We start from the raw sequence: 24,951 nt of genomic DNA, 5'->3' as shown, positions 1-24,951 counted from the left end.
TTTCCGCATTCTTTATCTGAGTCATTCCAACAACAAGCTTTGTGGGGATCGGAGATACGAGAGTTGCTACTGTAATTGTATCTAGGACGCATATGTGGTAACAATGTTCCTGTTTCCATTTTCCACCAACCTCAAAGTACCTAATCTCTCTGGCTGTGATATAACCTACCCCCCGGAGTAACCCTTGGACCGACAGGGAAAAGACTGGGGTTGACGCCATCTCCACGGATGCGGGCGAGGTGACCCTGGATTACCCCGGAACACCTCCGCTTAATTAGAACTAATCCTAGTCGATCGTAAAAGCCGAGTGTCCGGGGGAAGCTAACCCCATGCATTCAAGCCCCATCCCCACCCCCATTTAGTCATTTACATCCGAGCTGATGGCTTAAGCGAGCGCCCGTGGCCTTTCTTTGCCACCCAACGGTTCTGACAGGAGCACAGGAGGCAACTCATCATTATTTGCTGCTGATTATGCTCATATTTCTGCGCGTGGCGTTTCTTGTTTGTGGGGAGCATAAGATCCCCACGTTTCTCTCCACAGCAGCAGCCTCCTCCTATCTTCCCCCAATCGTGACTACCCCAGAGATGATACGTACATCCCTCCACTCTTCCATCATGGATCAGCCTAGAATCTCCCTTGGTAGTTGATTAGCGCTGTGCTTCGATGTGGTCCTAGCTCTGGGAATTGCGAGGGAGGCTAGACGAGCAATGCCTGACCCATATAAACCTTTGCCTCTCTTATCTGGGTTTCTCATTTTTTTCCTGTCAGGTCGCTAGATCAACTTCTTCTTCCTCACCCCTTTTTGGCCCCCAGACGCCAGAAAACTTTTCTTTGGCTGGCTGTCTTGCCTCACTCTCCCTTTCACCCATTCATTCTATCAGACTTATCTTTGTTGTGTGGCTTGTTGGCAGCCATCATGTCTCATATCGAAACGACCGAGGACGTTCGGTCGACTCCCTCGCCCAAGACCCATGAGGAGACCCACATCGAGAAGAACAGCAGCGAATACTTCGAAAAGATTGAAGAAGGACCTACTTCATATGCTGAGATTGCTGCGGCATCTCTTTCGCCCTCTCATCGAGAGTACCTCCTGCAGCGTCATGGAACCTTGGACCTCGATCCTATCCCGAGCCCATCGGGCGCAGACCCGTACAACTGGCCTACCTGGAAGGTATGAGCGCTGTCTCCACAACTGCATCTCTAGTTACTAACTGGATGTCCTTAATTGTAGAAATTGATCAACCTCATCCTCGTCGCCTTCCACGCCTGCATGGCAACATTCACCGCCTCGATTATTCCAGCCTATGAAAGTATTGCGGAGGATCTTGGGGTTTCTATGCAAAGAGCCAGTTATCTTACTTCGCTTCAGATTGCGATTCTAGGAGGTGCACCTCTGTTCTGGAAGCCCTTGGCGAATCGCTTCGGACGCCGCCCTATCTTCCTTCTGTCTACCATCTGCAGCTTGGTATGCAACATTGGTTGCGCGAAGAGTCCAACCTACGCTTCTATGGCCGCCTGTCGAGCCTTGACGGCCTTCTTCATCTCTCCGGCAGCGGCCATTGGAAGTGCCGTTGTTACCGAAACCTTCTTTAAGAAAGACAGAGGCCGTTATCTGGGTGTCTGGACATTGATGGTCACCTTGGGTGTTCCAGTTGGTCAGTTTGCCCTACATTATTAACGTTGCGTCTCACTGACTGTATCTTAGGTCCCTTGATCTACGGTTTCATCACATACCGCGTCGGGTACCGTTGGATTTTCTGGGTGCTGGCCATCACCAACGGTGTTCAGTTCATCTTGTATATATTCTTTGGTCCTGAGACCCGCTACATTGGCGGTAGTACCGAGGGCATGTCCGACTTCAAGGCTCAATACCTATCCTTCCGCCGCATTGACCCAACACCACTCACACTCCGCGAATTCTTCCACCCATTGACGATGGCCGCACGCCCTAGCGTCATGATTCCCGCCTGCGCTTATGCCATGGTATTCTTGTTCGGCAGTGTCATGATCACGGTCGAGGTGCCCCAACTTCTACAGACCAAGTTCGGCCTCAATGCGGAGCAACTGGGTCTTCAGTTCATTGGAGTTATTATCGGCACTGTTCTAGGCGAGCAAATTGGAGGTTCCATGTCCGACTTCTGGATGCGCCGACGTGAACGCAAGATACAGCACAAGCCAGATCCCGAGTACCGCCTTTGGCTCAGCTACCCCGGAGTGATCTTGACTATTGTCGGTGCCATTGTCTTCCTGGTCTGCACTCAACAAGCTGCTCCGAACCACTGGGTTGTGTCGCCAATTATCGGCACAGCCATTGCTGCCTTTGGCAACCAGCTTGTGACGACCGTTCTGGTCACTTATGCGGTGGACTGCTACCCGGAAGATTCGGGTAGTGTTGGTGTTTTCATCACGTTTGTTCGCCAGGTGTGGGGGTTCATTGGTCCATTCTGGTAGGTCACCACCGTCCTAACTAAAAGTGAGAGCATAGACTAACATGGCATATAGGTTCCCCGACATGTTCGACAACGTTGGTGTTGCGGCCAGCTCAGGTGTCTCAAGTGCCTTGATGTTTGCTGTCAGCTTCTTGCCAGTGATTGCCGTTCATATGTTCGGAAGGAAGTGGCACAAACATAATTAGCTAGATGTATTTTACGACGGATGTATTTCTTATGACTTGACTTGAATTCAATTATTACCATTCATATCACTCAGCAGTACGTTAGTAGTAGCCTGTAATTCTGTAAAGCTTCAGTTGAGATGGAACACATCGACACGTTCGAAGTACACAAAGAATCCTAATACATAACGACTTATCACTACATGTATAGTCTTAAACACACACACTATATTATCCAGAATCAGAACTTTTCGACTTCAAATATAGTCCATAGCGTGATAGTAATGTCTCGTACACATTCCCCAGCCTTGAATCACGACCTTCGAAACAGACACTACTATCATACGCAAACATGAACATCTACCACGCACACCACCTATCCACGCACCCTCCTTCCAGGCTACACCCTGCATTCACCATATTACACAACCCAAGACAATATATTAAGCCAAGGAACTAAAACAAAGAACCTAAGTATGACCACTACCCAACCAACCCCACAACCAAAACAGTAAACACCACCAACCAATCACCACCCTCCAGCCAGGAGACAGAACTGAATCATCTCAAATCAGTCTGGATCTCCACATACCGTCAGGATACTACTAGTATTACCTCCCTCATCCCTCATCCCCCCTCCCACAAAACCCACACCACCTTGGCGTACCCTCACAGCTTACGCCAGCGAGTCAATAGTTGACGCCACGAGAGGAAACGTGGCACTGTGGGGAGCCAGTTGGATTATGTGTTTGTTTCCCACAGGAGGGGCGTACTACTGCCTCTTTTTGCCTGATGGGGACTTGTGGGGGATGAGGGATAGAGGGTCTTTGTGCTTGTTCAGCGGTGGGATGGTAGAGGGGGGTGGGATGTGGTGTATTGTGTGTTTTGTTCGTGTCTCCACTGGGTGTTGATGTGGTGGTTGTTGGGGATTACTGTGGGTTGCTGTGGATGTTGGGTTGTGTTAGGTAGGTGTGATGTTTTGTAGATTTGTGGTGGATGTGTTGCGGATGTGTGGAGTACGTGGGTGAGTATGGGGGACTATGCTGTGTATGTTTTGGGTGAGCTGCTTGTCTGGGGATGAGGTGTGGGTTCACTGGGTTGTTTACTGGGTAGAAGATAGAGTATGATATCGCTATGGATTACCAACTACATTATCTAATGTGCGTGCTTGCAAATGTGTTAGTACCCAAAGGGATGGTATATCTGTCACAATATCACTCAATTCCATCTACCATAACTAGTATGAGGGTGTCAATGATTCTATCCCATCTCACACCTCGTATCCCACACCCCGTTGACACCAACTACCTCGATTTGTAAGGCTGAATGCCAACAGTACTAGTTGCGTCAATTCCACGCATCTACCATCCCAACAGCGTAACAGAACCGAGGATCATCCCCAGACCACATCAGCAATGATCATCCTCCGCACTCTCCACACCCCACGAATCTCTCCACACTCGTATCTGGGGTCACCGAGGCTTAATATGCTCAATCCCCATGAGATTTGAAATCAGGCCAAGAAGCAACCGTGAAACTCAACAATGAATTACCTCAATCTCCCGCAGGGAACCGTTGTAACCCTGAAACAAACTCCCCCGCATTTTCTTCCCCATGTTGATCCTCCGGTTCACAAAAAGCATATTGTTAAATGTTACTCCGGCCCAGGGTTCCCGTCATTGTTCCTTAAAATAATACGAGCAGGGATAAATTATCTCAAAACTTACTTTCGTCCATCATAGCTGCCAAGTTGAAAGTCAGTATGATGTCTATATTGCATGTGCAATGATCCTTATCTCCGAGAGTGGAGTCGGGGATAACGCGGACGAACCCGACCAGAACGGTTAAGCGCGAAAAGCTACTTCCCAGCAGGCAGCAGAGATGCAACCCACGCAAGAGCTATGACGATCTTGGTGTATTAGGAGAGCAGAGCTGAAGCTTATAGAACAGCTGGAAGATGTTTCTCCTTGATCTTCTCCAGACGATACTCCTCTTCAAGGTTCCATTGCTGAGCCAATTTGCACCACCCAGTCGGGCCCCCACCTCTGGCGGCGCATTCGATTGCTCGGCCGACGCTATTAAGTCATTGCTGCCGGAGGGGTCGAAGGTCCTTTATGCTTCTCATTATGATGCTGATGATAGCTTCACCCCTCCACTTGAGCACAATTCTGGCGCCTTTAGGATCTCGTCGTATGTGCTGCCCAGGAGCGCTTGTGTCTTTCAAGCCAATTTGACCTTGCCTGGGGAGACGGAACATAGTGTGGGGGTGGTGTTGCCGGATGATTGGAATGGGAGGTTCTTGTATGTATTTGTTGGATTGTTTGGTAGGTGCATTGTGTGCTAAGGTTTGTGCAGGACGGCGGGAAATGGGGGTTTCTCGGGAAGCGTTAGTTGGGGATCTATTGTATGTTCAATACCCATCATCCATGCAGATTGGAACATGGAGTCGCTCACATAACGATGGTATGGATAGATTGACGCCTCTTGGTATGGATTTGCTGCTGTATCGACGAATACAGGCCACGAGAGCTCTGGCGCCGAGTGGGCTTACCATAACCAAGAAGCTCTCGCCAACTGGGGCTACAGGGCCATGCACGATGCAGTCGTCAATGGCAAGTCCGTGACAGAGCAGTACTATGGAAAGAAAATCGCCTACAGTTACTACCGCGGCTGCTCCGCGGGTGGAAAGCAGGGTCTCAAGGAAGTGCAGATGTTCCCTGATGATTTCGACGGAGTGATTGCTGGAGCTCCCGCCTGGTGGACGACTCATCTGCAACTGTGGAACATGATTGTTGGTATTTGGAACTCACCAGCAGACTCTTCTCATCATCTGTCAAACGAACATATCGATCTTTTGGCCCACGAGGTCATTCGCCAATGTGATCCCCAGGACGGGGTGGAAGACAATATCGTCATGAATCCAGATGCATGTATCTTCCGGCCAGAAGCTCTTCTGTGTGCGGATGACGCTAAAGATCCATCCGCTTGCCTGAACACAGAGCAGATCAAGACGGTCTACAAGCTCCACAACGACTGGGTGGAAGCAAACCACACATTCGTTTTCCCCCATCTCACCCTGAGCAGCGAGTGGAAGTGGAGCGGCTTGGTTTCTTCACCCTCAAGACTGGGTACTGACTACGTCAAATGGATGCTCCAGCTGGGCGATGAGTGGAGCTGGGAGGATTGGACCCCCGAACTGATCAAGTTATCGGATGAGCTGAACCCTGGAAATGCCACGACCGATGACTACGACCTCTCCCCTTTCTATAACAAGGGAGGCAAGGTTCTCCATTATCACGGCTGGTCAGACTGGTCTATCGCTGCGGGATCGAGCATCTATTTCTATGACCAGGTTATCAATGCTTTACGGCCGAAGGGAATGAACCCGGATGATTTCTATCGCTTCTATCTGATTCCCGGAATGGGGTGAGTCTATCGTCGTACTTCGAGTCATATTGCCAGTTACTGACGTTCCCAGTCACTGCGGAGGCACATCTGATTTGATGAACGCTCCTTGGGTCATTGCAGGAGATGGCCAGTCCTCCAGCCTCGGGAGCGGTGGGAACGTCCACAGTGTACCCGGGTATGAGGATGCAAAACACGATGTAGTCCTTGCCATGATGAACTGGGTGGAAAATGGAACCAGTCCAGATGAGTTGATTGCGACAAAGTTCGTGAATGACAAGAATCCGGAAGAGGGTGTGTATCGTCAGCGCCCATTGTGTGTGTATCCTGCCGAGGCTCGATACAAAGGCTCGGGGGATATTAACGCTGCAGAAAATTGGGAATGCAGAGAGCTGTAATGGCACTGACACTGGGGACAACTTTTTGTAGATGATGATTTCGCTCAACGGAAGCCATTCATGTATATAAACACCAAATAAATTGTTGGAACGACCTGACCTTAAATTTAAGAAGCTTTTCAAAAATTGGACCAGCTCGTTGGTGGAGAAACTGATCAACAGCGGCCCCTCCGTTTATCGGTTATCGGACTTTCTGTTATACTGCGAGCCCCTCCGCCCGCCAGAGTCTCCGCACTTACCAATTCGACTTTCTTCATCTTTCTTTCACCTTCCCATAGACACATTTTTTTGCTAGACAAGAGCGCCATCAGTATACACCACAATGTCCAACACCGTTGCAGCTGCCGAGGAAGAAGGCGTTTACACGCCTTACGACCAATTCTTCCTCTTCGGTGACTCCATCACCGAGTATTCCAATGCCCAGGACATGGGATTCGGGTTATCCCCAGCGTTGCAGAATGGTAGGCAATCAATGCCCAATTCTCTCTTTAAGCAGGCATATACTGATACCTTGTAGCCTACGCCCGCCGTCTGGACGTGGTGAACCGTGGATTAGCGTGCGTTCCTCAATAATAGGATTGAAGCAACAAATAAATAACAACCACTGACTCTTCCACAGCGGATACAACACTCTCCACGCCCTCAAAGCCTTCCCCAAGTGCTTTCCTACCCCCGAACGCGCTAACGTCCGACTCATGGTACCCATCCCCAAGCACACGCCCTCCCCACAACCCTCATAACTAACAAACAAAACCAGACTATCTGGCTCGGCGCCAACGACGCCAGTCTCCCCGGTTTCGAGCAGCATGTCCCCATTGAGACCTACAAGCAGAACCTCAGAAACATCATCCAGCACCCCCTCACAAAGGCCCAGAATCCCCGCATCATGATCATCACTCCTCCTCCCATCAACGAGTACCAATTGGCCGGGTTTGACGCTATGAAGGGGAACCCCCATCCGACTCGGACTAACGCGCACACCAGGACGTACGGTCAGGCTGCGCGCGAAGTTGCTGCAGAGTTTGGTCTGCCTGTTGCGGACGTCTGGAGCGCGTTCATGTCGTCTGTTGGATGGAAAGAAGGTCAGCCGCTGGTTGGGTCGAGGGACTTGCCTGAGAATGCCAAGTTTGCTAGTCTGTTTACGGATGGCTTGCATCTGGCTGCCAATGGATATCGCATTGTGTTTGAGGAGGTTATGAAGACTATTCAGGAGAGCTGGCCCGATCAGGTGCCGGAGAACCTTCCTTATGTGTTCCCTCCTTGGGCGTTGGCGCCGAAATAGGGGCTCGGCTTGGATCATTGGCGATGCTCATGCTAGTGCTACTAGTAGGAGTACCGTCTCATCTGCTGTGTGGTATACTGCTTCGAATGGTGGTTAATATATAGAGAACTGTTCATCTAGAATAGATAGTAAGAAAACCGATACACAAGCGTGGAATATGATAGAACACAGTATCGTTGCAGTCAGCTGAGAACATCATGGATGTGGGTTATTCAGAAGCGAACAATACACTAAATAAGTCACTGTCTTTGGCTTCATTGACAAAGAATGAATAGTAGCAAAATAAGGCTTTGGATGAAAGCGGTCTAGATCCAGTGCATGGCGGCCGCTGGTTGGCTGGCGGGCGTTGGATTGCGATCCCCTCATGAAATCCGGTCCGACGGCAACTTCCTGCCTTGCAACTTCTCTTCCCCCCATTCTGTCTTCTTCCTCTCCACTGTGCCTCTCTGCTATCTACTCGACCATTTCTCCGCTCCACCCTCCTCACGACCAAGAAAAGTGTTTCTGCCTCTGCCTCTGCCTCTGCCTCTCTTTTAGCGACATTCTTTTCCCTCGACTCCTTCCTTCGCAAAGAACATCTCCAGAAATCCTCCGCCCATTCCTCGCCTCCCTCGATCCCCTTCACGAAAGCCGACCATCGCACGAACGACATTATATTGCCTCTAGTACAGCTCTACCACGAAACATCTTCATCTACGGCTCTTTATAATCAACCCTCTGAACTTTGGAACAACTCCGCTGTCGCCTGGCACTATCCCGCATTCCCACCATCTTGGGCCAACCTCCGTCCCATATACCATAAACGCTTCCCGCTTCCTTCCCGCCGCCGTCGTTTGTGTGGCACGATCGCTCAAGTCTTCTTACCACAGTACTTCCGCCTCTAGATTTTTTATATGTCTTTGATCAGATTCGCGGATACTCGTTCTTAGCAAACCGGGTGGACGGCCGTTTGGCCGTCACACAGCACGAGGGAGGAGGATTTGAGGACAAAGCGGGCTATCAGAAGCAGCTGGATTAGGATAGCAGTTATTGCGGAGAAGTGAATAGTATCGATTGGTCAACGGATTTGGTCGGTCTGGTCTGGTAGACACCTTTCAGCCTTCTCTTTCGATTGACGTTCTCGTGTGTTGCCACCATCCAGCCTCTCGTGTTACTTCCGCCTGGATATGGATGCCCAGTATCCCTTTGCCTCCCGCGACGATATCTGGCGCGTTTTCGAAGAGCTGAAAGAGCTCCACGCCACACAGTTTGAACAGGCGGAGCGTATCGCGAGACTGGAACGACGGAGGGACGAGGATGCAAAGCTGAGGAGTGTTTGGGGTCCTTTGTCGCCGTTTCCTAGCTCCGTTGGGGGCACAATCCCCACAGGTGTGTGATAGTTTCTTCTTCTGGATCTTCGCAAGCATGTGGTTCGAGCATGGCTGATGCGCTGTCTTCTGTAGAGCCGGTCTTCCATACCCCCGCGGACGCTTTCAAGGGCTTCGACCAGGGACACCATCACGGGGCCGTCTCTACAATGGGTCTCGACAACGAAGAGGAGCCGCGACGGGGCACTTCCAGGGCAAACAGTGTAAGGTTCGATGAAAGTGCCATCCATGGGTACTACGGGCAGGCCAATCGATCTAGCAGTGAGCTGCCACTCCGCACCGGCAGCGGTCTCGGGAGCCATCCCCTGACGGAGCGGTCGTTGTCTCATCGGTCAGATGGGAGGCAAAGCTCTTCCGGACACTCTCACCACTCGGCTCGCACCAACAGTTTGGGCCTTGAAACAACTAGCAGGATGATGAGCTCTGTCGGTGGTTCGCCGCTCATTCCTCCGCCTGGACTGTTCCTCCTGGGCCCTGTGCCATGCATCATTCGGTGCTGGCTGACTACAACCTTCTCCAACGACTCTCTCTTGTATGCTGCTGTCTGCTCGGGCTCGTATACTTCGTCACTAGGATACCCGATGGTTCAGACGCTTGGGTTGGCAGATCAAGTTGTGTACGAGGGGGAGGTACAATACATCAAGCTCCCAATCTACCTTCCTGAGGCTAGTGTGCACCAATCCTCTTCACGGTCCAGCAGCCCCGAACCTCAAGTGCCTACTTTGACCGTTCGGTTTCTAGTTCGCGAGGTTGAGCCGGGCGACACTGCGATCCAGATTGTCTTGGGAAGCGATGTCCTCCGGTCCCACAACGCTGATGTGCTCTTTTCACAAGACAAGATCATCATGGTCGATGATGAGAGGAACAAGGTATCCATTCCCTTGGTGCGCCCCGAAGATGATTCGGTCTTCAAGTCCTTGTCTACGATGTCCGATGCCACCCGCATCGGCCGGAAGACTCGTTCTGTCCACGAGGACATCCAAGCGGATACAAACGGCCATGCAACGTTTGGCGTGATTGGACGTCCTCCCAGTCTCTCTCGCCGGGGTACCTCCACGTCTGCCTCCGCAAGAGAGTCTCTTGAGGGCTCCGAGGAGAGTCGAAAGGCTCGTCCGGAGACCCAAGAGGTGCCAACAGACACTGATAGCCAAAAGGAACCGAAGTCCGCCGCAGAAGTCGACACTCAGGCGAGTGGCCCAGCACGGGTGGAGGCAGCCGGAGTCTGGGGCTCGTGGAAACGCGATTCCAAGCCAGACCCGAACGCTTCTGCAACGGGCAAGGCCACCCGTGGCCGTACGATGAAAGTACTGCGGCCCACGAAATCTTCTACACGAGTGCCTACCGCCACGACTGTTCCTAGTAGTTCTGACTACGCGGCGACTTCAGGGCCATCCCAGCCCGCGTCGACCCGAGCGTCGCCTGACGGGACACGCACGAGCAAGCAGTGGCCCAGCAATCCAGTTGGCGGGGCGTCCGCATTTGGCTGGCTCAACACCACGCAGCCACCGGGTCGGACAGCAATGACCCCTAAATGAAACAAATTAGGGAGTTACTTGTATATCTCTTCCGTGACTTGAGACAGTCAGTCTAATTGACGTACCGCATACTGCATACCTCCCTCGTAGCATACACACACTATATAATAAACCCACTACTTAAATCTTAGCCAACCCCTCCACCGCCCCCCTCGTCTCCTCCTTCATCTCTCTAACCAACCCACTCACCCCCCTAAACCCCTCATGTCCAGCATCCCCCAACATCTCAAACAACAAACTCTCACTCGTCGTCACGATCGCCCCCGCATCCCTCATCCTCGCCACCGCAACCCCCCTCTCCTCCTTATTCACACTACTCACCCCATCCAAGCACACGTACACCCGATGTCCTCTCCGAAGCAGATCCATCGTCGTCTGCAACACACAGATATGCGTCTCTATCCCCACGATGATCACATCCAATGCCTTTTCTCCCTTCTCGGGGGAGGGCAGCACCGCTTCCATCTCGGGGGTTATCATTGAAAAGAGCGTCTTGTCCAGGTCGGCGCGCACGAGTGGGTTCGAGGTTAGGTGGGTGGTTAGTTCGGGCACTGTAGGCCCGAGTTTGCTCCGCGATTGGGTCGTGATGTAGATTGGGATGTTGAGGGGTGTGCTGGCGCGGATGAGTTTGGTTGTTGTGCTTATACTATGGTGGAGGTTGGGTTGGTTAGGTGGTGGTGGTGGTTAGGGAGGGGGGAGGGGGTAAGTACACTTTGGGGAATTCGTAGATCGCGTGTCGGAATTTCTCTTGGAGGTCGCAGATACTGTGTTTGGTGGTGTTAGGAGGTTGGAGGGGGGGTTGGAAGGGGATTGGGGAAGGCGTACAAGAGGGCTGGGTTGTCTGGTTCGGGGGTTAGTTAGCTGGATTGCTTGGTGGTGAAAGGGGGTAGGGTGGGTGGACGTACTGATGCGGGTTACGCGAGATAGGGAGGCCATTTTGATTGATGTGTTTGGGTGCGTTCAATGGGTTTGAAATTGTTGGTTGTAGGTTTGAAGGAGAGAAGTAGTTGTGATGAGATGAGATAGATAGGAGAAGCGGGGAAGACAACGAGAATTGGAGGTCAGGTGCGGGGAAGTTGGTGCCTGGGTTATCAGGCAGGATTTATACAGCTTATTCTAAGTAATAAGTGGTGGCAACTGCTTTTGATTATCCAAGTCTATAAATCAGTTCTAATTTTTATCCAAATTATCCCAATTACAGCTGTATTTCTTCCACCTTTGCCCGTCCGGCGAACCAGCTGTGGTCGCCTTTCAGAGCTGCCTGGCGGATGGCATACAGCTCGTCCAGGAACGCCGGTACGAAGCTGCCCGGTCCCTTTACGGTGTCCTTCGATGCCGCGTTCTCGGCGGCAATCTCGTACATCAAGATACCTGAAAGCACGGCCAGGAACTTGTCCTTGGGGTGCGTGGTCAAGAAGGCACCCGAGACGGTGCCTACGGCACAGCCGGTCTGGATTTCTTTGTTAGCATACTGTCTAGACGTATTTGGTGGTGGGGACTTACGCCTGTCACTTGGCCGAGAAGCTCATGGCCATTGGAGACTGCGACGACGCGCTCTCCGTCGCTGAGGTAGTCGGTGGCGCCGGTGAGGAGGACAATGTTGTCTGCTATGGTTAGTTACGTTCTGTCAATTCGTGTAGTAAACTCACGCTCTCTCCTGGCGAGATCACGCGCCAGCTGGGCCTTTTTGTGGCTGTCGAGGTTGCTGGGCCCGCTGTCGACACCACGCTGCGTGACGCCGCTGCTGCCATACACCTGACGGATCTCGCCTTCGTTGCCCTTGATGAGGCCAAAGTACCCGCCGGACATGAGCTGTGTAACAGCTCCACGGCGGATGCTGGTGGCTGCGGCGCCCACGGGATCATACACCACGGGGTTGCCGCGCACGTTGTATGCTTTCAGGGCTTTAAGGTAGTTGGGGATGCTCTCGCTCGTGAGGGTGCCCATGTTGATGACCAGGGCACCGTCGAACTGGCAGAGATCGACGGCTTCATCTCCGTACGGTGACATGATTGGTGACGCGCCCCTAGATATCGTTGGCAAAGGTCATTGGTTGCATGGGAGCTGCAGGGAAGAAATACATGGATAGCGCGATGTTGGCGACAAAGTTGGCCACAACATAGTTGATCATGTTGTGTACCAGGGGGTGGCCCTTGACGACTTCCTGGACCACCTGTGGCACCTGTTCGAGCAGTGCGGAGGTATCACGGGCAGGAGTGACAGCCTCGCTCCGGACGAAAGGGGGAGGGCTTGAGACGAGCTTCACGAATTCAGCAGCCGCGGCCTTCGGGTCATCTGCAGCCATGATGGCGCTGACGATTGCAACGCCATCCAGGGCCTTATGGGGAGCGCGGGACTGGTAGAGAACGCGCTGGACATTGGAAGCGTTGATTCCACCAATGGAGACGGTTCCAACATTGCGGCCCGACTCCGAGATGGCCTCAAGAATGGCCTGGGTTCCGGCTGTGCCAATGATGGACTTGGTGTTGGTTTTCCTGCTCTCGTCAGTCATGTACACTTCTTCAAGACTACCTGGGGTCGTACGTCGGAGTTGCGAACATGGTGCCAATTCCGAGGTAGTCGGCACCTGCAGCAACAGCCTTCTGCGCCTCCTCGATAGAGGAGGCACTGATGCCGATGATAGCATTCTCGGGGAGAAGCTTCTTGGCTACCTCGATAGCTACAAGCAGTCAGAATACGGCGAGTAGACAGATTAAGTCCAGACATACCCATGTCATCTTGGCCCAAGTGGACACCCTCTACACCAGCAGCAAGAGCGACATCAACACGGTCATTGATGAGCAGAGGGACATTGTACTTCTTGGTGATTTGGTGCAATTTCTTGGCGGTCTCTACTTGGACGCCCGTATCACTTTTCTTGTCTCTATATTGGACAATCGTCACACCTACAACCAATCGTCAGTGGTGAGAAAAATCCGCGAGAAGAACAACTCACCTCCTTTGACAGCTTCCTCAACGACAGCACACAGGTCACGACCCTTGAGGATGGCCGGGGTTGAGTCGGTGACCAGGTATACCGAGAGATCCAGAGTCATTTTGTGGGAACTGGTTGGGCTCTGGTTAGATTCATGTGACGCACACTAGGCTGAGTACTGCCAGTTTTGTGGGACGTAGTGGACGAGACAATAGTACTTACCGGCTATATTCAATTTACTGATAGTACGAGTCCCACGATGGTCACAACAGTATATTGGAGGCCCACGAGTCACAGGCAAGCGAGACTTGGATGGTGTTGGGAAGAGTGGGGGTCTCACGGCCGAAGTTAGTCATGGCTACCCTTCGACATCATCTGCTCCCATTTCTCTCGCTTCTGTTTACACTATGGGGTTGAGGATAATTGTTACCTTCATGTCTTCTCACACAATGATACCATACTCAAATTCTACTATATCAATGCACGGCCTAAAGGACGTTGAAGCTAGTCACTAGTGCTAACGCATTAAAATTTGCTGCTGATATGGCTATTCTCAGTATTGAGATTGATGGTTTACTTCATGATCAATCATGTCCGGTCACGAACCTACCAAGAAGGATACTTGAGCTAGCACCGTTTACAGATGCATTAGGGAATGCTAAGTGGCCAGCTGCATCATTAAGTACTTCACCCCATGGCTACAGTGAAAGTTACTGATGCAGCAGAGTTGGTGTTGTGCTGAAACTCCTGGCTCCACTTCGGATGGCGACAGTGCTCCGCCGATGGCCGGCGTCTGCTCGTGCTTCTCACCCTGGACCAATGATCGGATTGTGCAGGCTCACACGGTCGCACAGTACAGACCAAAATATCTACCTAGAGAACACCGACTACCCGAAAGTTACCCCAAGAGTTTGCCTTAGCCTGTGTCTCCGGCTTTAAATTAGGAGACAGTCTATGCAGGGGTACATTTTGGGACTCGGACAGGCAACGACAATCCCATTGTATCTCTACTACCGGAAAGTATAAGCATGGTGAAGTCATCAGATATACTACTATCAAAGGTAGTCTGGCAAGTCTCTACACTCTAAAGTCTAAACACACTGAAGTCGCCGTGCACAGTACTAGCTAGTAGTCGGACCCGAAGCACTGGGCTTGAAATGACCAATGGGCTCCACTGGAGAAGGACAGCACTGTCTGTACGCCGTTAGCAGATACAAAGCCAAATGATGTGCGACCTGGTTCTTCCCAAGTGAACAAGCCGAGTGACACTGATCCCTCTATCAAGAGGAGGAGAAGGTCCAGTTAGAGTAAACATTAATTGGGGAACTACGAGTGAAGCGAGAGAAGACAAGAAGACCACAAAAAAAAGGACCGAGACAAGTAATATGGAGATAGTATTAGTGCCCTCGAACAATATGAGACTTTTCATAATGAAAGTGGCGCCTGGAGATGCCTCGGCTGACTCAGACGCGCGCATTTTTTCCTTCTTTTTTGCACTCGCCGTTTTTTCCGAATTTTACTGGTTGGGAGCCTTAGCAAATCGGCTCGGACTTTTCCCTTTTTTTGTTTGGGCTTTCACTTCCCTTTCTTTCCTTCTTTTCTCTTTCTCTTCTCTTCTTCTTCTTCTCTTCTTTCCCTCTTCCACCCACTTTCCAACTCATCCACCTTTCAGGTTTTTCTCATCACTATCTCATCGGCTTTGCAACGCTCTTGCGTATCAAAAGCTCTTTCCGCCAGGCTACCACTTTCGCCTGCTGGTTTCCCACACGTTTTGTTCACGCTCAAACCACTCTGGTTAGTTCCCTTCCCTTCCCACCTCCGGCCCCTGCTGTCAGGCCTCCATCAGTATTACGAAGCTGACCGGATCGTCTTGCCTTCCTGCTCAACAGAAGAACCACCCGTTGGTTTCTCTCTCTTCCTGCCGGAGAAAGCCACTGAAAAACAGAGTCGGTCGAGAACTTGTCTATGTATTCGTCCTGCGTCAGAGATCTCGATCACCACCTGCCGCTCAAGCTGCAATCGTTTCGCTTCACGTCGAAACCTTGTAGTATACATTCGAAGTCCTGTGGCTGAAAGCTAAGGGCTGCCGTATTCGCTGTGTCCATCATTCGACTCAACTAAAAAAATTTCGATCTCAACAACCGCCATCATTCCACCAACATTAGGAATATTCCACGCATGTCTTGTTTTGTCAAGATATTCCTGGTCCAGAATCCCTCCCGCTTCTTCTTCATATAACCATCTCGTTTAGTCTCTTGAAGATTTCACCAATCAACCAACCGTCATCATGGCCACTGTCAACATTCGTCGGGATGTCTCCGATCCCTTCTACCGTTACAAGATGGAGCGTCTCCAGTCCAAGATCGAGGGCAAGGGCAACGGTATCAAGACCGTTGTCGTCAACTTGAACTCGGTCGCTCAGTCGCTCAGTCGCCCTCCGTCTTACGTGATCAAGTACTTTGGCTTCGAGCTGGGTGCTCAGGCCAACGCCAAGCCCACCGATGATCGCTGGATCATTAACGGTGCCCATGATGCCCCAAAGCTTCAGGACTATCTGGACGGCTTTATCTCCAAGTTCGTGCTGTGCAAGAAATGCAAGAATCCGGAAACGGATGTCATCATCAAGGATGAAAAGATCTTTTTGGACTGCAAGGCCTGTGGACAGCGCTCCGAGGTCGACTCCCGTCTGAAACTGAGCACCTTCATCATCCGCAACGGCGCGCAAGGCAAGGGAGGGAAGAAGGACAAGGCCTCGAAGAAGGCCCGTCGTGATCGAAACAAGGATAAGAATGACACCGCGAATGGCGACAAGGATGGCAGCCCCGGAGATAGCAACAACTCCGAGAACGGTGATGAGGAGAACGACGTCGCCCTGGAAGCAGGCAGCGATGACGAACTCACTCGCCGTATCAAGGCCGGTGCCAAGGACATCGAGGCCGAGGAGATCGATGATGATGAATGGGCCGTTGACGTGTCGGAGGAGGCCGTCAAGGCTCGTGCTAAGGAGCTCCCCGATGATCTCAAGCGCTCTTTGGTTCTCGAGGATGGCGACGACGAGGGTGCCGATGGCCCCTCTGCCTACGATGAGCTTGGCAGCTGGATTCTCAACGCCGCTTCTGAGAAGGGCGGTGTCACCGCTGTTAGCGACGTCGACATCTACATGAAGGCCAAGGAGTATGGCATTGAGAACAAGCACAAGACCCTTGCTGTTCTGGCCCAGACCATCTTCGATGAGAAGATTGCCAAGCAGGTTCCTGCCCGTGCTGCCCTGCTGAAGAAGATGATCACCTCCGAGCGCCACGAGAAGGCCTTCCTTGGTGGAACCGAGCGCTTCGTTGGCAAGGATCACCCTGAGCTGATCGGCCAGGTCCCCGCTGTCCTGCTCAAGTACTACGAGCACGACCTCGTCTCTGAGGAGACCCTCAAGGCCTGGGGTTCCAAGGCTAGCAAGAAGTACGTCGACATCTCGACCAGCAAGAAGGTCCGCAAGGCTGCCGAACCCTTCCTCGAATGGCTCGAGAACGCCGAGAGTGAGGAAGAGAGCGATGAGGACAGCGAGTAGATCAGTGGCTCGGCTTGCCGTGCCGTCTGTCTGCTCAGTGGACAATTTTCGGGACCTATTGATTTTGTCGCGTGATTGCTTCGTTCCAACTGATCTCCGCTCTTTTCGGATGTGATAGTTTCGCTCTGCCTATTGTTTGTTCCAGAAGTTGAAATAAGCTCAAAGAAAAAACATTGGTTTTAGGTAGCTGCTAATCAATCGCCCTGCATATTTATGCCTCAATCGTCATTGTTCCCAGTAGACTATAGACTTTCCCCTTAAATTTGTTACTAGACTCAATAGCCCCTTCCATTTCTCCATCTCCGTCGCTTCGACTAAACTACCTTGAAAGAACAAGAGCCACCTCGCTACAAGTATTACCGAACCAGACATGACAAAATACACAAGTAGTTCTATTTTCTACCTACACTATCCAACACAACCCCAAACACATCAACCTCTTTACTATGATCTACCTAAAACGCCACCTCCGCAAACCTCAACCCCGTCCCCGGCATAGCCCATCCCTTCAACGTCTCCTCTTCCTCATCCTCAACAACCTCACAGATCAAAGGCGCTCGAGCCTGACCCCTTGTCGCCACAGCAGTAGTAGTAGTCGTCCTCTTACTCTTCTCCACCACCCGCCTGACCGCCGCCCTCTCCTCCTGGAAAATAAACCAGGTTAGATCGGCGTTCCACGTCTCCATAGCTTGGATGACATTCTCAACTGAATCGATTTCTACGCTTAGAGACGATGTTGCGGTTGCGGTTGCACTCTCTGCTGGCTGAGTAGTAGTAGTAGGTTTATTGCTCCGCGTCCGGGAGGAGTAATACTCCGGCCCAGCATACCGCACTATCCATGCCGCTAGGAACTCGCAGATCTTGTCTCCGATGGATAATGGTAGGCGGACGTGTGTGAGGAGAGTGATGAATAGGGGCACTAGTGCGCGCCAGAGGGCGTGGTGGGGGGTGAATCTGCGGGTGCCGTGGGTGCCGGTTGTGGTGAGGGAGAGGGAGGGGGTGAATGGTGATGGTGATGTGGATGTTGATAGGCTGCCGGTGGTTGTGTCTTGTTGGGATTGGGATAGGGATTGTTGTTGTTGGGCGCGTCTTTCCATGGCCTTTTCGGCGTCTTGACGGACTTTGTCCCATACGCGCGTGTAGAGCCGCTCCCAGCGGGGAAATTCGGTTTCGATGCGCGAGGCCATGAAGTCGCCGGCGGTTTTGCACATGGTTTCGATGGCTTTGCAGGCTGTGGTGGTCACGAAGGTTTCTTCTTGGAAGGAGAATTCGGCGGGGGATTGTTTGAGGGTGGTGGTGATGAGGTCGGTGGATTTGGGACCTGTGGTTGGTTGTGAGGTGGTCAGGGAGGATGGGAAGCTGATTCGGGCGGATACGGCGGGCCAGAGGTCGTTTATTAGTGGGAGGAAGCTGTTTTCGTGCGCGGCGAGGGTTGGGAAGACGTCGATGAGGATGGTGAGGAGGGAGCGGCGGAGGTAGGGGGATGGGGAGGAGAGGTGAGATGGGATGGATTGAATGATGTGGAGGAGGAGGTTGTGTGGTTTGCTTAGGGGTTTCTCGCTGTCTTCGGCTTCGCGGGGCGGGGGGAGTGGTTCGTCTGGGTCGTCTTCTTCTTTGAGAAGGTCGTCGATGGTGGTGTTGAAGTCGGATGCTTGGTGCTTGGGCTTCTCGGGGTCCCTTGTCCAGGGCTTCTGTGGGTGTGGGATGATTTCGTCGATGTCTCCGAGGTCTTCGGTTAGTTTTGCACGCTTTGCTTTTCGATTGGCGAGGTCCTGGACGAGGGTAGAGATCTTTAGTCTTTCGTATGGCTTCTGGTGGTGGTCAATATTGCTGTCTTTGCCGTTGTCGATTGCAAGGAACGAGGGGCTCTTAGTGCCTTCTTCGACGATGGCGGCGAGAGTCCGGAACATCATCTCGACGAGTTTGGGATACCCATGGTACATGTCGAGTATGCTGAAAATGGAGTCCACCAGGTCGTCGAGGTAGGGAATGAGTCGCACGCCGGACAGCTTGACCATCATTAGGAGAACCTGGGGCGGGTAGGGTGAGACGTCGAAGGTGTTGAGCTTTAGGGCCACGGAGTTCACGAGATAGTCAACGTTTTCGACAATCATTGTGCTGGCATCGCCATAATTGCAGGCCGTTGTGAGAATGTTGAGGCACGTTATAGCATGTTTCTGGAGACTCGAGTTGCTGGATGCCAATAATTGAAGGACAGGGTATAATGCGTCCATCAACTCTGGACGAAAGGCCTCCCCGAGCTGCTGGGCTTGAAGGGCAACGGCTTCTAGCGCAAGTGCCTGTACCCGCCAGTCCCTAGACTCATCGACTAATGGTTCGTTGAGTATGGGTAATGAGACGTAGTATAACTCTTCAATCATGCCAGATCGTGACAAACGTTGACCTGAAGGTTCGAGCTCATCCGTAGAGATGAAATCATCGAAAATAGATGTGAGTTGGGTGTTGCTCTTTAAGAACGTGAGACCTAACCAGAGAGGTGCAATAAGAGCATTTCCCCTCTCCTGGTGAACTCGGTTGATAATCAGACGTGTGATCTCGCTGCCAGACTCAGATGCATTGAGTCTGATTATCATGGATTGCAAATCATTCAGCGTTTGTTGCTGGCTTCTGTGCTCGAGAATGACTGGAGGAAACGAGTCTGATTTGACCCCATGATTGAGTACTTCCAGAGTCTGGCTGTTTGCAACATCAGAACTGAGAGGCTGGAGAGCATTTGTCGAACTGTTCAGGGATGCGGCCACACTGTCGCAAATGCCTGACGCTAGGCTAGCTGCAAGGAGATCGGAACCGGATTGTACCTGCGACAAAACTTGAAAGGCAGTTGATATCTGCTTAACAGCCCACTGCTTCGCCGTTTCGTCGTTGCTCTGCATGGTCCTCGGAAAGGCAGTGACCCACGTATGAAGAGAGTTCTTCAAAGAGTCAATCACGGCTGGATAAGTGGTGGCATGATGTCTAAGTGCAACGAATGCCTCATTCGGCACCTGATTTTCATCCACGTTGGACAATACAACAACAGTCTCAATGATGATGGGTAGTGCCTCCTGCAATGTTTCCTGGCAGTCTTCTACTATCATCAAGCAGAGTTCCAACAGTGCTGTCTGCACCTCAGGCCGGTCATGCCGCCTTATTTGGGTAACATTTGCAAGAGCAAGTTTGATCTGTGTAGCGGTAGCTTTGAGCCAAGAGGCGTCAAGAACCAGCTGATCATCTGAGCTTTGGGAAGTAGCTGACTTCTCCGAAGATTTGGCGACTTGATCGTTCAGCACCGTCCTTAGCAGGTAGTTAAAAATCTGTAAGCAGACCGACAGAAGCTTATACGACCGCCGGACCTGAGTTGACGGTTTTATGATCTTTGTCAGAGTTGAGACTGTCCGTGGCATTATACTTGCCAGTACTACTCGATCTGTGATACGCTGAAAGAGTGCTTGAAGCGCTTTGGCTGCTGATATGCAGAGTTCGTCTGACCCCTCATCTGCGGCACCCTCGAGCATAAGATAGACCATTTGGTCAACAATAGTCGCAGTGCCGACTTCATGGTAAATAGTCTGCTTAGCAACAGATCCATCTAGAACATTGAAGATAGTGAGAAGACAGTGGAATCCCGCAATGGCGAGCTCTGGTGACCGAGTCTGTGTTGAATTGGTTTCACCTGATTTATTCGGCGTGCCACCCACGATCAAGGTTAAGAGGATGATGAGCTGCTTGCCCATCTGTGGCGACAAGCGCCTTCCCCATCCTTTCTCAACGAGAATGCGCAGGCACTTGACGGAAAGTTCCAAGCAGTTGACAGGAGACCTTTGAGTTTCATTGAAGATATGGCATAATGGGAAGAATGCATATTCTGCCAACTTCTCATCTAGAGCATCTTTGCGAGCAAGCTCATCCAGTACGTTGTACACCGGTTGGAGGGCTCGAAACACATCGTTTGGAGTTGCTTGTCGCCCACGGAATCGCAGGCCCACCGAGCTGAGCTCAACACATGGTGGTTTAAGCTTCTATTTATTAGCAAGCAGCTTGTTGCCATAAAGTACACTTCATACCTTGCTGAAAGCTTCCTGTCTAGAGATCTCCATTGGTATGGTTAGAGATGCTATCAAACTAGACGTGCATTCAATCGCATAACAGCCATCTGATATGCAACCCAGATATGGAAGATGCACGACTTCGGGCCAAATGCTGGAAATCCGAAGATGGCCGATGCTGCCTTACAGACCAGGCCATTATCGATAGTCACTTGCCGCCTTCGCCCCCACATTCTGCCAATGATATAAGGCGGTGTGTCGTGGGTGTTTGCAATGTTTGACTGTAGCTCTTCGCTGCGCTTTCAACAGATCACATTGGCCTCGATTATACAGAAAGCTTCTAATCTATACAGGTGCTTAGATCCTGACAGTCTGTCATCCTCGTTCTGTCTTTGATATCAGCTGCAAGTGGCGTTGGTTTTGCCTACTATAGTTGATCACGTGATCTTAATGGATCTCGCGTCACGTCACGTCGCGTTCCCGTTTAAGCAATGGAAGGCTCCGTGAAGGCAGCAGTAGATGTCGACTTGGGGTGCCTGATTTTCGGAACTCGACTCTCGTGCATATAAATCGATACATTGCCAGTTTAGGATGAGGGACGTTTGAGATAACGTCTATGCCCGCTAATCGCCCTTCAGCGTTTCTTGCGCCACTGTTACGATACCCTTGCAGGAGACCTGCTCCGGCGCCTTCGCAATTTAAGTCGCCTTTCTACACTGGCGACTTGACCTTGTCACGGATAGGCTCGCCATTACTTCCGTCGCAAACAAGGCAATTTGAAGTATATCAGCAGCTGAGAAGGACCTATAGTGGCATTGGTTCAAGCGCAACGCGATCGTCGCTCATAATGGCAGATTCAAAAGGCAGGAAGCAAGCTACCCTGGGGTATGTTCGGGATTCCCAGTTGACTATAGGGTGCGTCTGTGTGAATGGACCTCGGATGCATCTGTAAGTCCTAATGTATGGATTGCTAATATTGGCTTGAACAACAGGCGATTTTTCGGCTCGAATTCAGACCCTAAAGAAGCTCCCAAGAAGCAGACCACGCTGTCGTTTTCGAACAAGAAGAGCAAAGCCGCTAAAAAGGATAGTGAATCGGAAACAGCGCAAGATCCGGAGCCTGTCAATGGACATGGAACTAATGGGGACGCGAATGGTGGCGCCGACAGAGTAGACCCGGCCACGGAGTCGAAGCCAGAGGAGCCTGCCGATCAGAACAAGTTGAAGAGAGAAAACAGCAGCGAGGATGAAGATAGTGACATCCAGCCTGTCAATAAGCGCCGCCGCAAGACATCCCGAGGGGACGAAGCTACCTCCGCCCCCAAACGAAAGTCCCCATCGCCTAAAAGCCCTAAGAAGCGGTCGCAGTCGAAGGAGCCCTCGCCACCAGCTGTCGTCGAGAAGGCATCAGGCGAGAAGACACCGCAGAAAGAATTGAGCGTCTCGGATGATGAAGTAGCGGAAGAGGAGGCACAGTCTGCGAGTGAGGACGAAGAGAAGCCCGAGGTGAAGAAGAAAAAGATTGAGAAGGCTCAGGCTACGTTAAAGGCCGCTGGAAATGAGCCTTATCCCGATTGGAAAGCTGGCGACCCAGTTCCATATGCCGCGCTCTGTACCACCTTCTCCCTGATCGAGATGACGACGAAACGACTAGTGATTCTGGCTCATTGCTCGCTGTTCCTTCGCCAAGTATTGCGACTAACGCCCCAAGATCTTCTCCCTACGGTTCAACTGATGATCAACAAGCTGGCCGCAGATTATGCTGGCATTGAACTCGGCATCGGCGAGTCCTTGATTATGAAGGCTATTGGTGAGAGTACCGGACGTAGTCTGGCAGTGATCAAAACAGACCAACATGAAATCGGAGATCTTGGCTTGGTAGCTGCCAAAAGTCGGTCCAACCAGCCAACCATGTTCAAGCCGAAGCCATTGACAGTTCGTGGAGTGCACGAAGGTCTTCTTGGTATTGCGAAGGTTCAGGGCCATGGTTCCCAGGATAAGAAGATTTCCGGTATCAAGAAGCTGCTTTCAGCAGCCGACGCAGCAACCGCAGGCAAAGGAAGCAAAGGCATTGATATCACCAAGGACAAAGGTGGACCTAGCGAAGCGAAGTACATTGTTCGATTCTTAGAAGGAAAGCTTAGACTTGGACTGGCGGAGAAGACTGTGCTTGTTGCCCTTGCCCAAGCTGTCGTCGCACACGAGGCCGCTATGGAGGGCCAGAAGACTCCCTCTGCCGAGAAGTTGGCAGAAGGCGAGGCGATTTTGAAGACTGTTTACAGCGAACTGCCGGCGTATGAAGTGATTATACCAGCCATCCTCGAACATGGCCTCTCCAACCTGCCCAAGGTTTGCAAGCTGCAGCCGGGTATTCCCCTCAAGCCCATGCTTGCCAAACCCACCAAGTCCATCACCGAAGTTCTTGACCGTTTCGAAGGAAAGGAGTTCACCTGCGAGTACAAGTACGACGGGGAACGAGCCCAAATCCACTACGTCGCTCCTGACTCGATCCATCAATATCCGGGTGCGACAGCCACCTTGAAGAAGGATGCCAAGGGCCTCAGTGCAATCTTTTCGCGTAACTCTGAGGACCTATCGAAGAAGTACCCTGACGTTCTAGCCAAGCTTGATGGCTGGATCAAGGAGGGTGTCCAGAGTTTTGTACTAGACTGCGAGACTGTTGCTTGGGATACGGAGAACAAGAAGGTTCTGCCTTTCCAACAGCTCATGACTCGCAAGAGGAAAGATGTCAAAGCGGAAGATGTCAAGGTCAAGGTTTGCGTATTCGCCTTCGACCTTCTGTTCCTTAATGGCGAGGTAAGTTTTACTTGCAGTTGCGTCGTCAACTCTGCTAACTGTCAAATAGCCTACGGTCAAAAAATCGCTACGAGAACGCCGTGAGCTGTTACATGAATCTTTCCAGGTGACGGAAGGCGAATTCCAGTTCGCTCAGTACGGAAACACCAATGTACTGGATGAGATCCAGACACTGCTTGATGATAGTGTCAAGGCATCCTGTGAAGGTCTGATGGTAAAAATGTTGGATACGGATGAAAGTGGCTACGAGCCTAGTAAGCGGAGTCGGAATTGGCTCAAGGTAAGCCTCACTTGATATAACCGACAAGCTGTCCCCTAACAATGGCATAGGTCAAGAAGGATTATCTCAGTGGAGTTGGTGACTCCCTTGATCTTGTTGTACTTGGTGCCTATCATGGTCGAGGCAAGCGTACATCGGTCTACGGTGCATTCCTATTGGCTGCGTACAACTCAAGTACGCAAACATATGAGACGATCTGCAACATCGGCACGGGATTCTCGGAAGCGATCCTAGAAGAGTTCTACAATGCACTCTCCCCTCTGACGATTGATCGGCCCAAGCCCTTCTACTCCCATTCCAACGTGCCCAAAGATCAGCCCGATGTATGGTTCGAACCGCGGTTAGTGTGGGAGGTGAAAACTGCGGATTTAACGCTCAGTCCCCGATACAAGGCGGCGGCGGATGAGTTCATGGGGACAACCGGGGGAGGAAAGGGCGTATCTCTTCGCTTCCCCCGATTCATCAAGTCCCGAGACGATAAGAAGCCCGAGCAGGCAACAACCACGCGGGCCGTGGCGGAGATGTACCGCAAGCAAGAGGCGGTTCAGAAGGAGAATGCTGGCAAGGGAGGAGTGGATGACGATTTTGAGTACTGAAGCGCGGAGTTCCTGCATGTCTTTCATGACTTGGGAGGTATATGTACATGTAATGCCGTTGGGTTCTGGATACCCACAATAAAGTGTTTCTGCTATTGCTTTTGCATTGTTAG

General features: G+C 51.6%; 9 protein-coding genes across 9 annotated transcripts; 6 read left to right on the top strand and 3 right to left on the bottom strand.

Annotated features, from left to right (window-relative positions):
- Positions 1-917: 917 nt before the first annotated feature.
- On the top strand, positions 918-2,636 carry AtWU_01734 (putative MFS transporter; the record flags this gene model as incomplete). The annotated part of the gene is made up of 4 exons (XM_035496848.1): positions 918-1,172; positions 1,233-1,656; positions 1,707-2,448; positions 2,504-2,636. 4 exons carry the CDS (start codon positions 918-920, stop codon positions 2,634-2,636), a joined length of 1,554 nt encoding a protein of 517 aa, XP_035352741.1.
- A 1,936-nt stretch (positions 2,637-4,572) lies between these two features.
- Positions 4,573-6,418, top strand: AtWU_01733 (tannase and feruloyl esterase; the record flags this gene model as incomplete). The annotated part of the gene is made up of 4 exons (XM_035496847.1): positions 4,573-4,916; positions 4,971-5,019; positions 5,089-6,041; positions 6,094-6,418. 4 exons carry the CDS (start codon positions 4,573-4,575, stop codon positions 6,416-6,418), a joined length of 1,671 nt encoding a protein of 556 aa, XP_035352740.1.
- A 322-nt stretch (positions 6,419-6,740) lies between these two features.
- On the top strand, positions 6,741-7,700 carry AtWU_01732 (SGNH/GDSL hydrolase family protein; the record flags this gene model as incomplete). Its single annotated transcript, XM_035496846.1, has 4 exons — positions 6,741-6,879; positions 6,936-6,975; positions 7,038-7,116; positions 7,176-7,700. The coding sequence occupies 4 exons, from the start codon at positions 6,741-6,743 to the stop codon at positions 7,698-7,700; spliced, it is 783 nt and encodes a 260-aa protein (XP_035352739.1).
- Positions 7,701-8,866: 1,166 nt separating this feature from the next.
- AtWU_01731 (uncharacterized protein) lies at positions 8,867-10,602 on the top strand (the record flags this gene model as incomplete). Its single annotated transcript, XM_035496845.1, has 2 exons — positions 8,867-9,068; positions 9,143-10,602. The coding sequence occupies 2 exons, from the start codon at positions 8,867-8,869 to the stop codon at positions 10,600-10,602; spliced, it is 1,662 nt and encodes a 553-aa protein (XP_035352738.1).
- Positions 10,603-10,722: 120 nt separating this feature from the next.
- AtWU_01730 (putative isochorismatase family hydrolase) lies at positions 10,723-11,538 on the bottom strand (the record flags this gene model as incomplete). The annotated part of the gene is made up of 4 exons (XM_035496844.1): positions 10,723-11,248; positions 11,313-11,366; positions 11,428-11,443; positions 11,508-11,538. 4 exons carry the CDS (start codon positions 11,536-11,538, stop codon positions 10,723-10,725), a joined length of 627 nt encoding a protein of 208 aa, XP_035352737.1.
- A 259-nt stretch (positions 11,539-11,797) lies between these two features.
- Positions 11,798-13,658, bottom strand: AtWU_01729 (bifunctional hydroxyethylthiazole kinase/thiamine-phosphate diphosphorylase; the record flags this gene model as incomplete). The annotated part of the gene is made up of 7 exons (XM_035496843.1): positions 11,798-12,052; positions 12,106-12,206; positions 12,252-12,628; positions 12,684-13,097; positions 13,147-13,282; positions 13,332-13,508; positions 13,559-13,658. The coding sequence occupies 7 exons, from the start codon at positions 13,656-13,658 to the stop codon at positions 11,798-11,800; spliced, it is 1,560 nt and encodes a 519-aa protein (XP_035352736.1).
- Positions 13,659-15,824: 2,166 nt separating this feature from the next.
- AtWU_01728 (translation initiation factor eIF5) lies at positions 15,825-17,099 on the top strand (the record flags this gene model as incomplete). The annotated part of the gene is made up of 1 exon (XM_035496842.1): positions 15,825-17,099. The coding sequence occupies one exon, from the start codon at positions 15,825-15,827 to the stop codon at positions 17,097-17,099; it is 1,275 nt and encodes a 424-aa protein (XP_035352735.1).
- Positions 17,100-17,554: 455 nt separating this feature from the next.
- Positions 17,555-21,196, bottom strand: AtWU_01727 (uncharacterized protein; the record flags this gene model as incomplete). Its single annotated transcript, XM_035496841.1, has 2 exons — positions 17,555-21,115; positions 21,164-21,196. The coding sequence occupies 2 exons, from the start codon at positions 21,194-21,196 to the stop codon at positions 17,555-17,557; spliced, it is 3,594 nt and encodes a 1,197-aa protein (XP_035352734.1).
- Positions 21,197-21,992: 796 nt separating this feature from the next.
- AtWU_01726 (DNA ligase (ATP) CDC9) lies at positions 21,993-24,838 on the top strand (the record flags this gene model as incomplete). The annotated part of the gene is made up of 4 exons (XM_035496840.1): positions 21,993-22,060; positions 22,138-23,962; positions 24,012-24,242; positions 24,293-24,838. 4 exons carry the CDS (start codon positions 21,993-21,995, stop codon positions 24,836-24,838), a joined length of 2,670 nt encoding a protein of 889 aa, XP_035352733.1.
- Positions 24,839-24,951: the final 113 nt, after the last annotated feature.

This window comes from Aspergillus tubingensis (assembly GCF_013340325.1).
Source record: "Aspergillus tubingensis WU-2223L DNA, scaffold_3, whole genome shotgun sequence".
Taxonomy (NCBI): Eukaryota; Fungi; Ascomycota; class Eurotiomycetes; order Eurotiales; family Aspergillaceae; genus Aspergillus; species Aspergillus tubingensis.
The sequence above is the reverse complement of the archived record's forward strand: the minus strand, read 5'-3'. Positions and strand labels throughout refer to the sequence as shown.